The sequence below is a fragment of the Prionailurus viverrinus genome, chromosome B2, assembly GCF_022837055.1.
Source record: "Prionailurus viverrinus isolate Anna chromosome B2, UM_Priviv_1.0, whole genome shotgun sequence".
NCBI lineage: Eukaryota > Metazoa > Chordata > Mammalia > Carnivora > Felidae > Prionailurus > Prionailurus viverrinus.
Window position 1 is genome coordinate 97,825,760 of NC_062565.1, and position 19,076 is coordinate 97,844,835.

Sequence of the window (19,076 nt, forward strand, 5' to 3'; positions counted from 1 at the left end):
GCTGTGGAGGCCCCGAGGGGCGACTGTCGAGGAGCCCCGCACCCCGCCCCAGCTGGAGGAGAGTCACCCACCCTGCACTGGTCCTCCCTGCGTCCCATGGGTTTCTCGAGAGATGTGCGTCCCTGTCCTCTGTCTGGATGGGAAGCGGGGGGGAAAAGAAAGCCCACCACTGCTCCTCCTGCGCGCTCATCTTGGCATCATCAAAACTGCTACCGGGAAGAAGACAGCTGGGGAGACAAGATTGCTGAACCCCAAACATGGACCCCCGCTCAGCCAGAGGGCGTGTGTCATGCTGGGAACGATGGTTGCAAAATATGGAAACCAAGTTTACTGTTTCTAGCGTGAGTGCGACGCTGCAGAGCTCGCGTCCCCGGTTGCTGGGCGGCTGTGAGTTCCTTTGGGCGCACTGACAGGCCCAAGGGGGTGAGGGACAAGACCCGCTGTGGCCTCGCCTGGCGCTCTCCAGCCCCTTCCTCCCCCCAGCACAACCTCTCCTCCCACCGTACTGGAAAGGGGGCGTCGAGGCGGTGGTCGCCTCGCCGCGCGCCTCCCCCACCGGCCTTTGTCGCCGTCTGAATTCCCATGCTACTCTTTTTGACGGGTCACTGGTGGCTGTATAGGCAGGTGCTATGGCGGGGTTGTAATTACCCAGGCCGAGCTTGGTCGTTCCCGAACCCCCACCCCCACCCTGGCCGCCGGCGCTTTCCCTAAGTCCCTCCTTCCCGGCCCCCAGCAGCTCCTCCTAGGCCTTGGTCAGGGGTTCGCGCCTACCAGGACGCCTCAAAATCCACGAGCAAGTTTCCACTTCTGAGACCTCAGCGACCCTTCCCGACGTGGGGCCCACGCCTTCTCTATTCCCCTGGCGGCGTTGTTCTGACTCGCTTCTCTGCACCCCAGCCTGATAGCGTTCCCGAACCTGAGCGCCCCGGGGAGCAACTGTCGAGTTTCATCGAGGCGGAGGCACCTCGGCCCCAGACCGGAGGCCTTTGGTCGAGTAGCGACTTGAAAATTTAATGTAAAGAAGTTAATTATTACTATCATTGTTGTTACTACCAAAATGTTAACACTTTAATACTTTGTGGGAGGAAAGATTCTAAGTCCCTATAAATCTCTTCAGGCTTGTTGGACTCTTGAACCTTAGAGAAAATAGTTCCTTCTCTTCTGAATTTTGGGATACAACCCTCTCCCTAACATTCCTCCAAGGTCCATGGCCACCCCAGGCTTGAGGAGATTCCAGGGAAAGTTCTCTTAAACCAGGCGACTGTCGAGGCCAATAAGGGTGGAGGACAGTCTAGAGAAACCAGCTACATCCTTTAAAATATCAGCCTCCCACAGTGGTGGAAAACAGGCAGGAAGGGACCCAACCGAGATCTAGTGTGAGGAGACAGGTCTTTGAGGAAGAAGAACTTGGGGAGTGGAGGGAGAAGGGGGTGGCTGTCCCGCGCTAACCTGCTAAGGGATAGCACACGCGTCACTCTCTCTCGTTTGCCCAGCCCGGTCCTAGTTACTCTGGGGGGAAAATGTTCTTTTGCTAAAAGAAATAATTTCTCAAAAGCGATCCACTAAGCATTTTTTAAAATAGGTAAAGCGAAAGTTGGGCAATTACCACTACCCTTATTATCATTAATAATCCTAGTATTAGCATTACAATAATAATCCTAATAATAACAACCGCCCGGCAGCTCAGAGAAAACTCGATTGCCTTCCAGCTGCCATCCCCGGTTCCAGCCGTGTTTGTTTTTCTTCTTTCCCCTTTTACATTTCAAGTTTGTCTCCTCGCGCGCTAACAACTTTCTCTGTTTAATGCGAGAGCGGGGGAGGGACGCGGCCAAACTTTCCGCGGAGCAGAAAGGCAGCGGCGGCCGTGCTGCCGCCCCGGCCTGCTGTAATCTTTTATTCCAAAATGGGTCTCAGCGATTAGAAGAGACCCAAATACATGTAGCGGTGCATGAATAATGCTCATTGTAGGAAACTGACACTTGCTCAAGGAAAAAAAGTTTGGCTATAAAATCACTTCATTATTTGCTTTTACCGCAGCTTCGGTGCTAATCCCTTCAGAGGTCAGATTGCTTAGCATCTCTCTCTCCCGCTCCCCTTTCCTCCCTCTTCTCCGCCCTCCTCTCCCTCTCGCCCCTTCCCCCCTTCCCTGTCTTTCCTGCGATTTCAGGCCGTATTTTAGATATCCCCTGTAAAGTGTGCGGCGACCGCAGCTCGGGGAAACACTACGGGGTCTACGCCTGCGACGGCTGCTCGGGGTTTTTCAAACGGAGTATCCGAAGGAATAGGACGTATGTCTGCAAGTCTGGAAACCAGGTACCTCGGCCAGGGCTGCACCGCCCGGCTTCCGTCTGCTGCCTCCCCTTTCTTTGTTTGTGCCAAGGCCTCCTCCGAGTTTCCAGGCTGCTGGGGAGAGACCAAGCTCTGACCTCTCCCTTCCTCTCCCTCCTTCCCGCCTCATCGCTCAGAGGCCCTTCCGCGTGGGAAAGGCGGGAAAAGCTAAGGGAAGATACAGAGTTTGCAGGGGAAAATCTGAAATCCCGGCTCCTCCCTACACACACACACACACACACACACACACACACACGTCCCACTTTTTGCAATCCTTTGACACACTTTGACACAGGGTATGGCCCACACCCAGTGGCTTTGAAGCCAGAGAAGGGGACCTAAGGAACTTCAGAATCTAAACCACAAGTGCAATCTGGAGAAAGGCTATGTTCTGTTGCCTGCACCCCACCCACATTCCTAGCAGCACCCAAGCTCAGTGACCTGACCACTGCCTGCCATGGTAGAAGGAAAAGGCACAAGGCATCTCAGTCAAGGTTGCCACCCAAAGTGAGCATGATCATTTGGAACATGGAGGGCTTGCCCTGTGAAGGGCTGTGTCCTTTCAACTTCAGAGTAGCAGGACTGCTCTGGTAGTGGTCAGTGGGGCTTCAGCACCCATGTGACTTTAGCTAGGTGGAGTCACAGGAAAGACAGAGTGCACAGGAAAAGAAGACTCTCAAGGAAGAGGTAAATTGGATCCTCTCCAAGACTCCCATGTCTTCTCTTTCTCTGCTTAGAAGATGTGCCTGGTTGGTTGTGTTTTGGTCTTGAGCAAGCAGAACTGTCTCAGAGAGACAAGGGGGTTAGAGCATGGGCTGAGAGTGAGCCAAAGCTTCCAGAAAGAGCAAGTAGGACCCCCTGACTCAGTTCCCAGCTCAGCAATAGGCTCATTTCAAGGAGATCAGCCTTTTGGCCCCACACTTTGCCTTCTCCTCAGCCAGGCACACAGACCCTCAGCACAGAGCCACCACTTTGACTCCCAAGAAGATCCTGGAGAAAGTATTAGTCAGAAGTCATCCTTTGGTAACCAAAATGGTAAAACATCTTCACTAATTAATATTTATATATGTGTATACATACACAAATATTGTCTGCTGCTAGTGAATTATTCTATTTCTAAAGCTATGTCTGCTCATATTAATTTCCAATAGATTTGGATTATCAACAAAAACATGATGATATTTACATTTGGATAAGTTATTTTGAACTCCAGCCCTATTACCTGTTTAATTGGGTACACAGCTCTGTATCAGTTTCTAGCTCACCATATGGACACATCACATTATACACATGCAGGGCTGTATCCCTGTAGCCCCGCAGGAATATGAGATTACTGTGGGTCCTCAGATTTGAGCAGGCTTCTACTTAAATTACCTTTTAATTTTATGCAATGCACAGAATTGGGGAATCAAAATCTCAGATGTTATGCTTGATATTTTCAAAGGGGTTGGCTATCAATTCAAACATATTGATGTCAGTCCAAGTCCTTGTAAAGGACTGATAATAGACTCATCAGGCTTGGTGTCCTCTCCTTACAGAGAGAATAAATGGGCTGAGCTCAAGCACTCATCTTTCTCTCAAGCTTCAGATATTTATATACATATGATCTGATTTCAAGACACTCTTAAGAACAAATGAAGCCTTCGATTTTGCATTAGCTTGTTTATCAGAATACTAGGAAGATGACATTTGAGGATAGATATATGACTGCATTTAATAACAAGTTCTCTAAACCTCTTTACATTGAGCTATTACACTGGCCCTCAAAGATGCCCTAAAGAATTCACTTAGAAAGCAAAGATTATTTCCTTTATCTCTTTTATTCTAAGATTAGATAAATAATATTCTAATTTATTGTTAACAGTAATTAAAACATATGGAAATTATTATGAACCTCTGCCCCACCTTTGTTGTAAATATTACCTCAACATATTTTAAATCAGAAGGGTGGGATCTCATAAAAAAGTATATTCAAGTGTGTTATTTTTTCCTAAGGGTTATTTCAGAAAGTGTGCATACTCCAAATTCAGAGTATATGAGTTTTTTAGGTTATGAAGCAAAATAAAATGCATTTATTATATTCTCTTTCTTCCCACTGTACATGTAACAGTAGCAAGTCGTATAAACACAGGAGAGCACCAAACTTATTCTGTATTTTTGGTGTATAAAATGCATATGTAGCTGGGACTATATGTATTTATGTATAAGTTCCCTCAGTAATAACACCTAACACTGAATGAACACTGAAGTTCCATTAGAAACTTTCTCTGTAAATTTCCTCTTCTTTAAAAAAATTTTTTTTAATCTTTATTTAGTTTTGAGAGAGAGAGAGAGAGAGTGCAAGCGGGGGAGGAACGGAAAGAGGGAGACACAGAATCCGAAGCAGGCTTCAGGCTCCAAGCTGTCAGCACAGAGCCCGATGGCATTCGAACTCACAAACCGTGAGATCATGACCTGAGCTGAAGTTGGACGCTTAACTGACTGAGCCACCCAGGCGCCCCTGTAAATTTCCTCTTCTAATAGCCAATAGTTTCCCAGAAAGTGTCGTTAGTTAAAACATTTATTTTCTCGTGCATCTCCAATAAATATTTGTAAGTCAGTAATTAGCTCTTTTTTCCCCCCAGTTATAATGCCAATTTTCTCAGTCCATATCATCGTTTTGTCAGTCCATCACATTATCTTTCTGGTCATATTTACATAGTGGGCATCTGTAGATTTTGCCTAGGCCTTGGACTCTTCCTTTCCGATCCTCACCTCTGTAGGTCTTGCCCTCCTAATCACTCTGGCTTCTGCCTCACTTTCCAGGAATGACTTTGTTTCCATGAATCTGTGCTGAGGCAAGTCTTTAAGACAAGTTTCACATGCTGGTTATAAGAATGGCTTCAGGTACAAAGGCAAGAATAAGGAAACAGCATAGTGAAGAATAAATGGGAGAGAGTTATCTGACAGAAAGTGACAGAAAGAGGTAGACTCTGGACATAGCGGCGATCCCGACCAGCATGCCTGCTCCCAGCCCAGCTCTGACGCCTCCTCCTCTGGGCCAGGTCGCTGTCTTCGGTACTGAAAAGTGTCGCGCCTGCTGCACCACCTCCGCGTCTGGAAGAAGTTCCCCTCTAGAGCTCCTTCCAGAACAGCAGTCGGGCAACCAGGCGCTGGGACCCTTCACCTGCTTGGAGAAGGACTTTTCCTCCTTGTCCACTTTCGTAGGGGCAGGGGCTGTTCCTTTTGAAGTAACCCCTGGAATCCCAGCCCTCTCAATGCCTGGCCCTGCTCATGCCCAAGACCTTTGAGTCTGGCGGACCCAGGCTTGCAGCTCCTAGGTCCGTGGCGGGGTCCGTTCCCGCCTCCACGTTTCCCTCCACCTGGCGCCGGCTTCGCGTCTCCAGTCTAAAGGCCCTGGGGCCGCTGACCTCCTGCGCTCTGTTCCAGGGAGGCTGCCCGGTGGACAAGACGCACAGAAACCAGTGCAGGGCGTGTCGGCTGAAGAAGTGTTTGGAAGTCAACATGAACAAAGATGGTAATCAGTACCGCTTTTTATCGCTCTAATGTTGGTTGACTAGTAAGCAAATTATATGTACAGAAAATACATGGCACTCCAATGAATGTAAATCATCTCCCCAGCACATCTTTCCAGATGCTGGGAATTGGCCTCGGACTTTCAGTCATATCCTTCCGTCTCTCTGCATGAGCCCCCCACCCCCTATGGAACTCTCCCCCCAGTCCCTATCCTATGGAACTCTCCAAGTATGGCCCATGGCCACATTGGAAACTTGTGCCCCATAACCACCCCCACGGAGACCGCGATGCCGGGAGCCCCAGTCTGCTGGGCACACATGCGCAGTATTTCCTGCTTCACATCCTAATACCTCTTCTAGCCTCTCTTTGCAGCTCTTGTGTGGCCACTTCTAAGCCTGTTAGTCTCCCACAGAATCTCGCAGTCTGGATAGCCTTCGAGGGTGGAGATCGTGGGGACTGGGGAACTGTGTCGGAGGAGGGAGGGCAGAGACACAAGCACTCGGAATTTCAAGCCCTTGTTTGCTAATTCAAGATTCCAAAATCAGGATGGCCATTGTGGTGATCTGGGCTTTTTCTGGGCCTTTTCTCGGTTTTACAAAGAGAGGCTGGAGAGGCAGGGTGATGCCTGGGGGTGCCTCTGACACCCAACTCCCAGAAGGCTCTTAAACGCGGGCAGCAATAACTAGGCAGTAAGATGCTTCTTGCGCAGAGCTTAGTCCAAGTGCGTGCCCGGTGGTGTCCTGGCGAGGGCGCCCCAGGCCTGGCCTGGGTTGCGGGGGGGGGGGGGGGGGGGCGGGCCGAAAGGGAGGAATGGGGTCTCAGGACAGAATGCTGAGAGGACTTTGCCTTGGCGACGGGCCGGGCTGGGTGGCAGCACCAGGAGGCACAGCGCCCACTGGGGAGTGATCCTTCCTCCGCGGCGCAGGAAGCAGGAGGGAGCATCCAACCTGTTGAACTTGTGTATTGACAAGTTGTCAAGCTCTGCGAACGGAAGATTGCCTTGAATTAATTTGTTTGTTTAAACTGTTGGCGGTAATTGTCACATCTCCCTTGCCTTCCTCCAGCACACTCCAAGACGGGCGCTCCCTCTTTCCATCCCACAGTGTGCCCCGGGCTCGGGTCTTTTTCTCCTGACGCCCTAGGAGGCCAAAAGCCATTTCGGCGGGGGTGGAGGTGGGGGAGCAGGAAAAGTGTGCAGGGACGCTGTGCCTGGCTGGGTGCAATGCTCCCTCTCCCTTTTGTGGCATACAAGGGTATCTAACTACTCCTGCCCAGAAGGTTTCTGGTTTCCCTGCGACCACCCTGGGTGGGAAAGAGTCCTGAACCCACAGAGAGCACACCTAGTCTTGCTTGAGGCGTGGCCATTATCAGACACTTGGGGCCCGGCTCCTCTTCTCAGCCTCAGCTCTCTAATGCCTCCAGTGTAAGACATTGTCAGAGCGTCCTCCGCGCACACATTCCCTCTCCCTCCCTCTCTTCACCTCTCTAGTGACCTTGCCTGCCCAGATGGGGCATTTGGCCCGGGAGAGCGGCAGCGGCTAAGTGTTGTCCGGTCTTTGATCCCTGGGCATTCGTCCATCTGTCTGTCTCTGCAGCGGTGCAGCACGAGCGGGGGCCTCGGACGTCCACCATTCGCAAGCAGGTGGCTCTCTACTTCCGTGGACACAAGGAAGAGAACGGGGCGGCTGCGCACTTCCCCTCCGCAGCGCTGCCCGCGCCAGCTTTCTTCACCGCAGTCACGCAGCTGGAGCCGCATGGCTTGGAGCTGGCCGCCGTGTCCGCCACCCCGGAGCGGCAGACTCTCGTGAGTCTGGCTCAGCCCACGCCCAAGGTTCGTGTCCCTGCTGGACTCGGGGAGTCTGGTGCCTAGCTGAGGGAGGAGAAGGGCCTGCCCATCTCTTCTGAGCGGGGAGGGGTCAAGCAAAAGACAGACCTGGCCACGGTGCGGTGCCGAGTCAGGCTCTGCAGGGAGCTGTAGGCCCCCTCCCTACTTTTCCCTGTTCAGCCAGGAGTGCTCAAATTTTAGTGGGCAGTAAAGTCACTCTCTGAGATGGCTACAAACGTGGACTCCCTGGCCCATTCCCCATAGAGTCTGTTTCTGCAAATTTGAGGTGGGGCCCAGGAACCTGCACCTGTTAAAAAAAAAAAAAAAAAAAAAAAAAGCCTTTGGTGTGGAGCCCTGGCTGAACAACCTAGGTATTTCTGGAGACCAGAAGAGCACTTCTGTTTCTAGCAAAAAGGAGTTGGCTACAGCTGGTAGAAAAGAGTCCCTGAGTTGCAGATCTCAGGGCTCTGTTTCCTTGGGCAAAGCTGTGGGTCCCTAATGCAACAACAATGTGTGGAGCTCACCCTGTTAGGACAGTTTGAGGAATCTGGCTTCAGTTTCCACTCTCCCTTCCCTCTTTTCTGAGATGCATGCATTTATATCACGACTGAGTCTCTACTTAGCAGGGCCACAGCCTGAACCATTTCAAAAGGCTGCCACCTAGGGACTGCCTTCCAGGCTTCCAGCTGGTACCTACCCAAAGCACCCACTCCAGGCCGAGAAGGGGAGGGCCAGCTGCAGCCCCACTCTGCAAGGAAGCCAAACACCTGGGCACACACACAAGCACAATATTTAATATTGCTTTCTTACCCTTGATGTGTATAATAAGCTTGGGAAAGTAGTGTTATGAATATGTTGTCAGTTATGAATGGGAATGCTCTGTGAATGATTAAGATGTCTAATTGAAATATTTCCATAATATACTAATCCTTTCTAAAAATACTCATATGCATATTTGTGTTTGGGATGCCTATTAATTTATACTTTTTTCACATCTATTTTTATTTACACAAATGCAAGCAGCTCTTGTCAAAATTGGGAGACAGGCCCGGCACTTTGCTCAGCCTGAGGAAAACTTGCCACAGGGGACAGAAAAACCAGATGCCCCTCTGGAAGGAATGGGCCCCCAAAGACTGGAAATGGGCCTTTCCCCGCGGTTATTATTTCTCAAAGTCTATAGATACAGATGTTTGTTTTTTATCTACCAATGGCAACTGCATGTTTCAGCAGAACACCCAAATTCCTGTCTCCTTCCCTGTTCTAATTAGAAAATTAAAAGATTGGCTCTTCTTGCAAAGCTATGGTTTCCTCACTCCCTGGTGTTTCTCTTTCTTCCTTGCTTAGTACCCCCATGAAGTGAATGGGACCCCAATGTATCTGTATGAAGTGGCCACAGAGTCAGTGTGTGAATCAGCTGCCAGGCTTCTGTTTATGAGCATCAAGTGGGCTAAGAGTGTACCAGCTTTCTCCACGCTATCTTTGCAGGACCAGGTATGACCAAGAGGGTACTGAGCTCTCGGGGAAGGAGGGTGGGTAAAAAACAACAGTCATCAGCCTTATGAAACTGGAGGTTATCTGGATAAATCACGAAGGCCAGCCATCCTTTCCTAGCAGCAGTGGGAAAACGATTTTTACTAGCTTCCTACTGTGGGTTCAAAATATCTAGCTATGGAACCCTTACTAAGTGATGCAATTATGTTATTTCAGGAAAGTTAGATCTTGGCTATGAAAAACAAATATAGAAGAACATCTCTCTCCCTCTCTCTCTGTTTAATTGAATCACAAATTTTTGAAATCTTAATGATATTTAAAATTGCTAATAAAACGATGTTTCTTAAGAATATTGGACCTGAGAGAAATAGATGATGAGAGTATTCCCCTGTAATATTTTCAGGGCTAGTCTTAGTAGTATTTTATGTCCCAGAGCTTTATATTTTCCATTGTGATACAGCCTTGACCACTAATTTATCAGCATGTGCAGTTAAAGGGTACACTGCATACTCTAGGCTAGGATCTCCCTTGATTCTTTAAGTACTTTTAGAGATTTTGTAAACACATGGGCATTGTGCATAATTCTGCAGTTGTAAATGACATTCAGAGGGAGAAAGAGTATGTGCTGCTAAAAATTACATTGTAACAAAAGCCAGAAATTTTGTTGTTAGGAATATCAGAAATAGCTTCTGCTGGAATTTTTCTAATCTTGAGGGGAAAAAAGAAAATGAAGTGTTCATAATAACCATTGGCTGTTACCCAGACATTCATGGAAATTAATGACAAACTTCCCAAAAGCTAATAAGTAGTTTTAAAAGCAAATGGTTTATTTATTTAATTCATTTTATACCTAATTAAAGCATGATAGTGCCCTTTAATATGAAGCATCCTTCCTACAGACAGACCTAGCAATGTGCTCAAAACATTTAATCTTTTAGCATGGGATGTTCTTTTTTTCCATAGCCTGGACTTTCAGACATGGTCAGAATTAGATATTGTTTACCTTGCATTTTTAAAGTATTATTTTCTGTACTTAATGCAATAAAACTAAAAATAAAGCATTTTCAAAATTAAACCTTTGGTCTTATTGTGATTTTGGTTACAAGCCTTCACAATTCAGCTCTTAGCTCTCAAAAGGAAATCCCTTCACATAAATCATCCAGAATTGGCTGGTTTTTGAGAGATTTTTCAAAAACAGATTTTTTCAAAATGGTTAGGTTCTATCTTTGACCAGGTTTACTGGCTGACTCTAACCATTTGCTGTGTGTGTGTATGTGTGTATGTGTGTTTGTGTGTGTGTGTGTGTGTGTGTGTGCACGTGTGTGTGCACGTGCATGTGTGCACACTGGCTATTTTTTCTCAAAACAGGTATCTGTATACTCTTTAATACAAACAAAATTTACTTACTGTCTGCCACTTAGCCCTTCACTTAGCCCTTCAACAACAAGCAAACTGCAATGGAGTGGAATCCAGTATATTAATTTGGAAAAGGAGCCAGATTTTCATTTTAAATATTCAGTAGCACATTTTCTTAGAATGAAAATGACAAGCACCTTGATGCTGTCCACTTATGAGTCTCAGAAAAATCAGGCAGTGAGATGAGGTAAACTCAGCAAAACCCGATTAACATAATTACACCCTGATTTCCCTGCATGCCTCTTGGGAATTAGTGATTTCTCCTTGCTCCCTGCCCAGCCCCCCAACCTTGTAGGAAGATGGGGGCCCAGATCTGCACGCTTAGTCTGTAATCCTTGACCCTGATAATATCAGTATTTTATATGAAAGGGATCACCTGCTGAGCTGCTGGTGGCATTTCATAGAGCCTGGGTCTCTGGAGAAGTTTCTAGGTGGTCAGGAATGAATGGATGCAAGGAAATGAAGGGTAAACCCCTTTCCAGAGGAAGCAAAGTTTGGGGAATTGGAATGGCTGACTCTCAGATGCATGTGCTTATCTATAGGCACCTTTTCAAAAAAGAAAATATGGAAAAGAAAAGAAAGCTAGAATATTCAGGGGAAAAATTACCAAGACAGGCATTTAAAACACTTTTTAAAATAATGGAAATTTACATATTGAAATTGTTTATAAATTTATAAATTACACACTATATTATATTATACATCTATTGTATGACAGCTGATGCTTTTGGAAGATGCTTGGAGAGAACTGTTTGTTCTAGGAATAGCACAATGGGCCATTCCGGTTGATGCTAACACTCTACTGGCTGTATCTGGTAAGAATTGCACAATTTAATGACTTTGTTGTAGAAATTACCATAAAAATACATTACTGAAAAAAGAACAACATGTAAAGAATAACAAATTCCTGCTGAACAATAGAGTATACCTGTCATTTATAAATCTATATTTAAATGCAAATAATGTTGTTTTGTTGTATTCATGACTGCTTGCATTGTTATTTAAATGCAAATTACTGTGTTTGTTATCATCCAAGAGAAGATTTTATATTAACTTTCATACAATATAGCCAGTTTACACGGAATCAGATATCTTAGAGTGACAATTGAATAGATATTGATATGCAGAATTCTGTCAAAAATCAATATTAAATCATGAAAATGCCTTCATATTAGAGCATTTATTCCATATTTCTATTCTAGGCATGAATGGTGACAACACAGATTCCCAGAAGCTGAACAAGATCATATCTGAAATACAAGCTTTACAAGAGGTGGTGGCTCGGTTTAGACAACTCCGGTTAGATGCTACCGAATTTGCCTGTCTAAAATGCATCGTCACTTTCAAAGCTGGTAGGCAGATGCCAACGCCTGTCTCTTCTCCTTCCACAGTTTTGCCACCTCCCTAATTCTGCCACCTCAAAGTCCAGACTGATCATTGCAAAAAGAGGTGATGGTTTTTAAGGGAGCTGATACTCTTAGGCTGGCCCCATTCTCGACAGTGGGGACCCTACTGTTCTCCTGCTAGCCATCCATGTCCAGAGAGCTGCTTTCCCGTCTGCATTTCCTGTGTCGCTTATCACAGTTTCCTGGTCTTCATTTCTAGTTCCTACACACAGTGGTTCTGAACTGAGAAGTTTCCGGAATGCTGCTGCCATCGCAGCCCTTCAAGATGAGGCTCAGCTAACCCTCAACAGCTACATCCATACCAGGTGACTCTTGTTTGCCTTGAATGTGCACTTAAGAAAATTGATTCCATTGTGAATGTGTGAGCAGGCAGTAATAAGCCAGTTCAGACCCTGTGACTAATCATCCTGTTGCCAGCCAGTTAATTTAGCTAGAATCTGTGTCCTCACCTATTGCACAGGATGGGTGAGAGGAGCAGATAAGATTAGATTATCCAAATGAAAGCATTGCCAGACTCCTTATGGCGGTCCTGGCTGAACAAGTTGATCCATCAAAACATTTGAACACATTTGTGTGAATGGACCCTGATATGGGAAAGGTCAAAAATGAAGGCCAAAGTGGGATATTAGTTGATATATTAGAGAGTGGTCACATCATCCTTGAGAGGCCATCTTTAGCCCCATCATGATTGCTGTTTGGCTTTGATGACTGGTATCCACTGAGTTCTGTTGAGTCATAGCAACTTCTGGCCAAGCAGGGCCCACTGGCAGAGAATATTCTTGGCTAGTTGTAGGACCTCTCAGCCACTGGAGCTCCAGCAGTACTCCTTCTGGCACCAATGGACAAGTCCACCAAGAGTTATAGACTTTCTGATTCCATTTTAAGATGAAAAAAAAAAAAGGCTTTTAAAGAGTTGGTGGAATCCTGCTAGCTTCCTAAGTTAGGACTGTGGTAGATGTAAGGTTAGAAAAGAGTTGCTACTGTTGTTTATTCTTCGATTGACCTTGAAAGGAAGCCCATGCAAACCTGTCTTGATCATCTCAACATCACCCATAGACTCTCTGCTAGGAGTAACTACATTGAGAGGGTAGAGGCAGTTAATGTCTCTCTCACCTAAGGGGTCGGCGAAATACCAAGTCACCTGTATTCACTGGGGGTGATACCACTTCTGCTATGATCTGCTTATTTCTATTATAAATCCTGTTTTGAAAACTAATGAATAAAACCGTTCCTTGTCCATGGAATATCAGTGAACCTGTGCTGAGTGATAGTACATGTGTATATGTCTTTCAAATTAAAGTGCCATGGTTTTAAACATTTAAATCCATGTTAAATTTCAGAATGTATAGTAAGCACTTAATATTTGTTCAAAATTATAAAATGGAACAGTACATAATTTGGGCACTACCCCCCCCACCCCACTAAAAACAAACTTGTATGTCATATCTGACCTCTGACATCTATAGTCATTGAGGCATAAAGAACATTACACTGAAAAGAATGTGATATCCACTTACTGATTCAGTCAAGCATTTGCTGAGTACTCTGCTATGTGAGGGGCTCCTGGTGAGTATTGTGGGACACTAGAAAGAAAAAGACACTTTCCCTTATCATTGCGTGAAGTAGGCAGAAGTGATCAATTGAGGACAGAGAAGAGAGAAAAAGCAAAGTGTGGAGTGGGAGGGATGAATTCTAGTTGCTAAGGAAAGTCTGGAAAGGCTGGGTGATGGAGGAGATGACATGTGAGCTGGTCCTTGAATGGCAGGACTTCAGCAGGGGAGAAGGGCTGCAGGGACAGCCAGTAGAGGGACTGGTAGAGGTGCCATGGGAGGTGCCAGCAAAGAGGAAGGGGAGCCTGAGAGGGCCTGGTGCACCAGAAGCTTCTCCTAGGGTGACCTGAGAGAGCTAAACCACAAATTAACAGAAGTCTATTTTAGGAAAATGACAAGTATATTACTTCTACCCCAGTCTCAAAACAAGGAAATTATTAATTGAAAGAACACAACTGCTTTGACATGGAATTTTGTTCATTAAATGTTTATTTACTTTGAGAGTGGGGAGGGACAGAGAGAGAGAGACAGAGACAGAGAGAGAGACAGAGAGACAGAGACAGAGAATCCCAAGCAGCTCTGTGCTGTCAGCACAGAGCCCAACGTGGGGCTCGATCTCACAAACCATGAGATCATGACCTGAGCCGAAATCAAGAGTCAAACACTTAACTGACTGAGCCACGCAAGTGCCCCTATATTCTAAAAATTAATGTTGATTAGTCAGACTCTCTCAATGTCTCTGCCTGCCTGTCTGTCTGTCTGTCTGTCTCTCTCTCACACACACACACACACACACACACAAACACACACATTGTTATTGTTTCTAGGTAGTACAGTACTCGACATCTAACAGACAATTAATTCTTGTTGACTATCCAGTCCTTTCCTAAGTAGGAAATGAAAGGAGTGGGTGAGTAGGTGAGTGGATTTTCTACTTGCAGGAAATCAAGAGTTAATGGTCTATGGATTCCCCCCAATCTATCCTTTCTGAAAGTTACTATTTCCCACAGTGGTTCCTCACTGTAGGAAACTTCCAGCATGTTGGGTGAGTGCTGCAGACATGGCAGAGGCTTGTCTAGGCAGCCCCTGCGTACACAATGCAGGGTTCTTGCTGCTCGGCCTGACCCTGGGAGCTGTTGAAGAGAGTAAATGACCAAGGGGGGAGGGACATGGGGGTCTTGGGGATTACTTTCCAGGAAACATAGAAGATATTTTGAGCAAGGAGAATAAGTGATGGGATGAGGGTATTTTAAAAAATGTAGCTAAGCTCCACCATTTCCATACCACATTATTAAATGTGGTCTGGTGGTCCTTGTCCCTGGGTGATTATGAAGGTGGGCAGTGAAGGAGCCAATTGGGGTCCTCAGAGGCTCAGAAAGAATGATCAGCCTCAAATCAGGTGGAAGAGAGGGACTCCTGGGTACCCAAAGCTAACAGACAGCCATGACAATTTCTCCCCTCGATTCTATTTGCAGGTTGGAGTGATTGGTCAGTTAAATGCAGTGTTCAGCTACCTAGCTCCTATAAAGGAATTTTGATATCTGTCAGTTTCTAGCACCTTGTGGCCAGGGGTTAGACCCAGCTTGGGTACAGACAGGTGTCCCTGGAGCTCAGTCCTCCAGGTGATTTGTTGTAGTGGAGGGAGACCTCCCTGTAAAGTATGTGGATGCCTGATTCCAAACAATTGCCTGAAGAAATATCAGGGCCACAGTGAGGAAGTGGCTTACAGGCATCTAAAGGCAGCAGAAAATCGAACTTGCACATCTGAGCACAGACGCATGTTGGACATCAAGAGAGGAAATTGTTAAGCAATTTCTTACATCTTTAATTATATGCCAATTTCATTGACATGAAAGTTGGGTGGCACTGCCACCCAACAGAACTTAGTCTTTAATTTGCAGTGTAATAAGGATGGAATTATTCCTGAGAGTGACTAAGTATAATGCCTGAATAATAATTTGGAGAATTGCTTCGAGAAGGAAACCATTTTATTTGAGGGAACTAGCCTGATGAGGGAGACTTGAGAATCAGAAAATGTGAATGTTATCGCTACTTTTATCATCAACACCATGGTTATTTTCGACACTAGCAACCTTTAGTGTATTATTTGACCTACACTTAGCACTATATTTCTTTCAAAACTTTTTTTTTTTTTTTTTTCAACGTTTATTTATTTTTGGGACAGAGAGAGACAGAGCATGAACGGGGGAGGGGCAGAGAGAGAGGCAGACACAGAATCGGAAACAGGCTCCAGGCTCTGAGCCATCAGCCCAGAGCCCGACGCGGGGCTCGAACTCACGGACCGCGAGATCGTGACCTGGTTGAAGTCGGACGCTTAACCGACTGCGCCACCCAGGCGCCCCTTTCAAAACTTTTTTTAAATGTTTATTTATTTTTGAGAAAAAGACAGAGCCGAGTGGGGGAGGGGCAGGGGGAGAGGGAGACACAGAATCTGAAGCAGGCTCCAGGCTCCGAGCTGTCAGCACAGAGCCTGACGCGGGGCTCAAACTCACGAACAGTGAGATCATGACCTGAGCCAAAGTCGGAGGCTTAACCGACTGAGCCACCTGGGCACCCCAGTAACTGTATTTCTTAAACTTACCTGTTCTCCAAATGAAATGCAACCCCTTTGCTAATGTAAAGACAGTAATTTTGGCAGCATCATTTATGTTCTTCATGCCTCAAGTATTCAACCCACACAACAGGGCCAGTAGCACCTGCGTAGGTCTCTGTCGCAGGGAGAGTGTGGTATTAAAGAGGCCCAATCAGGAAATTATGCTGAAGATGGTGTGCGTTCACGTATGAGATGCGAATTCCCATGAGTCGTCGCTCTTACCTTGCTGTCATGGCTTCTCCTATTCCAGATATCCCACTCAACCCTGTCGCTTTGGAAAACTCCTGTTGCTTTTGCCAGCTTTACGTTCTATTAGTCCATCAACGATAGAAGAAGTGTTTTTCAAAAAAACCATCGGCAACGTGCCAATTACAAGACTGCTTTCAGATATGTACAAATCCAGTGACATCTAAGCTCTGAGTCCCCACTTTTCAGGATGGGACAGTATCTGATGAACTTCTACCCACGGAGAATAAGCCTCAACTAACAAACCCTTCAGGAAGCATAAACCTGGGAATGTGTAGCCTTCAGGAAAAAAAAAAATGCCAGTTGACACAAAACAGTTCCAGTCGCTTTGACCTGCTGCCTCGGCCAGGGTAGGGCAGCCTGGGGAGGAAAGGGGTTGTCACAGGACCACCTGAGCAGAGCCACGCCCTGGGAAGGGGGGCTGAATAGTAGGGAGGTTGCCACAGGCCATGCCATTCTGCTTCTTACCTGGAAGATCAGGCTGAACTCTCAAAAGCTGAAACATGGGTAGAACTTTCTTTTCCTTTTTAGCAGATAATGTTGGGTAACCAAATATAGTTCTGTATATAACATCAGACAGCAGCCTTCAGAACTATTTTATGTTGGAGAAATTATTTTAAAAATAATGGTTAGGTCTTAAATCAAAAGTTTTATCAAAAGTTTTTCTTCTATCGTAATACATCATGAAGTGGCCTTCAGAACCGAGTTAGTGAATGAAAGGTAGCTTATGCCGTGAGACTTGCTTTTCTCTATCTTTTTTCTTTCGTTTCTCTTTCTTTTGTTTTTCTCCTTCTGCTTCCCCTCCTTCCCCTTCTTCCCCTCTCCCCCCCCCCCCCTTCTCTTTGATACCATAGGCCAGGCAACCTTGTCAAAGGAATTGGTGGACGAAAAGGAGACTCTCACCAAGACTTCAGGTTGGATAACATCTCAAAAATAGAAGAGCTTTACTAAAAGAATGCAAATTGAGGGAGGATGAATTAAAACAGCCAAACCAAATAAAGTGGAGATGGATGATGAGGCAGATTGCTGTCCCGTTAACAAAGTGCTGCGACCAAAGGCAATGGGGGTCCGAACTCGTGTTTCAGTCAGTCGCACCAGAGAGTAAATGAACAGAGACATGATGCCAGAAGGAACCCCAAGGAGATGGAGGCTAAAAGCTTTCTTGATCGATCCGTTGCTAACAGCCTGAGACTCTTCAATGCCTTTCAGAAAACCGGTTTCTAGTAAAGCCTTGAATGCGCGCATGCACGCACACACACACACACACACACACACATACACACACACCGTCCTACACTATAAGCTGCTCCTTTGGTATGAATCTATACTTATGGAAATGTAGAAACAAACATTTTAAAATAGCTGCTGTACTTTTCACATTTTGATTTATTAGGTACTAGCACTGAGGAAAAATATTCAGCACTTGGACTATCATAGGATGAGTAAAACTTTTCTTGTACAAAGTGAATTAACTGATTTGTGAAGTTAAAAGGTTGTACTCATTGTATTTACAAAGAATAAAAATATATTGGATTTAAAGGAACTCTACCTGATTTCTTAGCCTCCCTCCCTGGCTGGTTCTCACCCACCAGAGAAAAGGTGGCAGCAGCAGCTGGTGTAAAAACTGAAGCTCAGAGCACTCCAGCCTGAAGAACCGAACCACAAAGGCAATTTCCTTTTTACAGTGAATCCCATTTGTAAAATGATGAATAAAGAAATAAAACATAAGATTCTGTTCTCTGAAGCTCTCAAATGTAATTGCATCTGTTAGGAAAATTGCTGTGTGAAGAAGAAAGAGGCCGATTAGCAGAGTCTTCATTCACTCGCTCCCCTCTCTTGCCAACATTTCAGTCCTGACCAGGAGCTTGAAATCATTTAGTGATCAAAAAGATAAAGTGTGACGATCTACATTGGTGAGTAAGATGTGGAAGGAGCGGTAGAAAGTGCGTTCAGATGTTCCCAGCAAATCTCAGGGCACTGGCCGCACCACCAGAGGCCAGGGGTGGAAATCCCAGGTGCCCAAGGCCATGGGCACTTTGGGCTCCTTCTGGGCAGCAGCTCCAGCAACAGTCTGGAGGAGAGGTACTAGCAAATCTTGGCTAAGTCGACCTTAGGGATTGCACGTGTGGAAGTTCAGTCAGGCACGCACTCCTCCGCTGAGTCCACAGAGAGGAGAAGTTGCATTAAAGAAAAGCAAGGTACTCAAAGATGTGTGCAGGAATGTTCCTTGCAACACTGTTCATGTTTGACAACGAAAATGTCCACGGGTGTATACAGTTAAAGTGAATAGACTAGAGCCAATGTATTCCACATGGGTACGTGTTGTGAAATGCAGTGTGGGGGTGGGTGGAAAGTGAATCACAAAAGATACATACAGCTGAGTGTTTATGTAAAGTTTTACAACCTACAGAACAATACCAGATTATGTTTATGGGTATATAAATATATCACAAATATTTAAAACAAACACGAGTAGGATACACACGAACTGCACAATAGTGGTTACCTTTGGGAATGTATGAGATTAGTGAAAGGCACCAAAAAGATTCGAAAATGTTTCTGAAGTGGCTTGTTTCATAAAACAAAAGCGAATCAGAAACAAATATGAGATCAATAACAAGATGTGGTAAAGCTGAGCAATGGCTCTGAGGCTATCCATCCATGTATTAGTCAAGTTTTGCTTC

At 45.8% G+C, this 19,076-nt stretch overlaps 1 protein-coding gene across 1 annotated transcript; it reads left to right on the forward strand.

Annotated features, from left to right (window-relative positions):
* Positions 1-257: 257 nt before the first annotated feature.
* Positions 258-17,945, forward strand: NR2E1 (nuclear receptor subfamily 2 group E member 1). Its single transcript, XM_047860374.1, has 11 exons — positions 258-387; positions 484-570; positions 734-994; positions 2,168-2,313; positions 5,758-5,845; positions 7,440-7,675; positions 9,014-9,160; positions 11,295-11,391; positions 11,779-11,928; positions 12,182-12,287; positions 16,397-17,945. Exons 1-11 carry the CDS (start codon positions 258-260, stop codon positions 16,557-16,559), a joined length of 1,611 nt encoding a protein of 536 aa, XP_047716330.1. The 3' UTR covers positions 16,560-17,945.
* The last annotated feature ends 1,131 nt before the right edge of the window (positions 17,946-19,076 follow it).

Coding starts and splice junctions, on each gene's coding strand:
- NR2E1 (XM_047860374.1), top strand. CDS start 258: ATGGACCCCCGCTCAGCCAGAGGGCGTGTGTCATGCTGGGAACGATGG. Junction 9,161..11,294: donor CGCTATCTTTGCAGGACCAG/GTATGACCAAGA, acceptor ATTGTATGACAG/CTGATGCTTTTGGAAGATGC. Junction 11,392..11,778: donor CACTCTACTGGCTGTATCTG/GTAAGAATTGCA, acceptor TTTCTATTCTAG/GCATGAATGGTGACAACACA.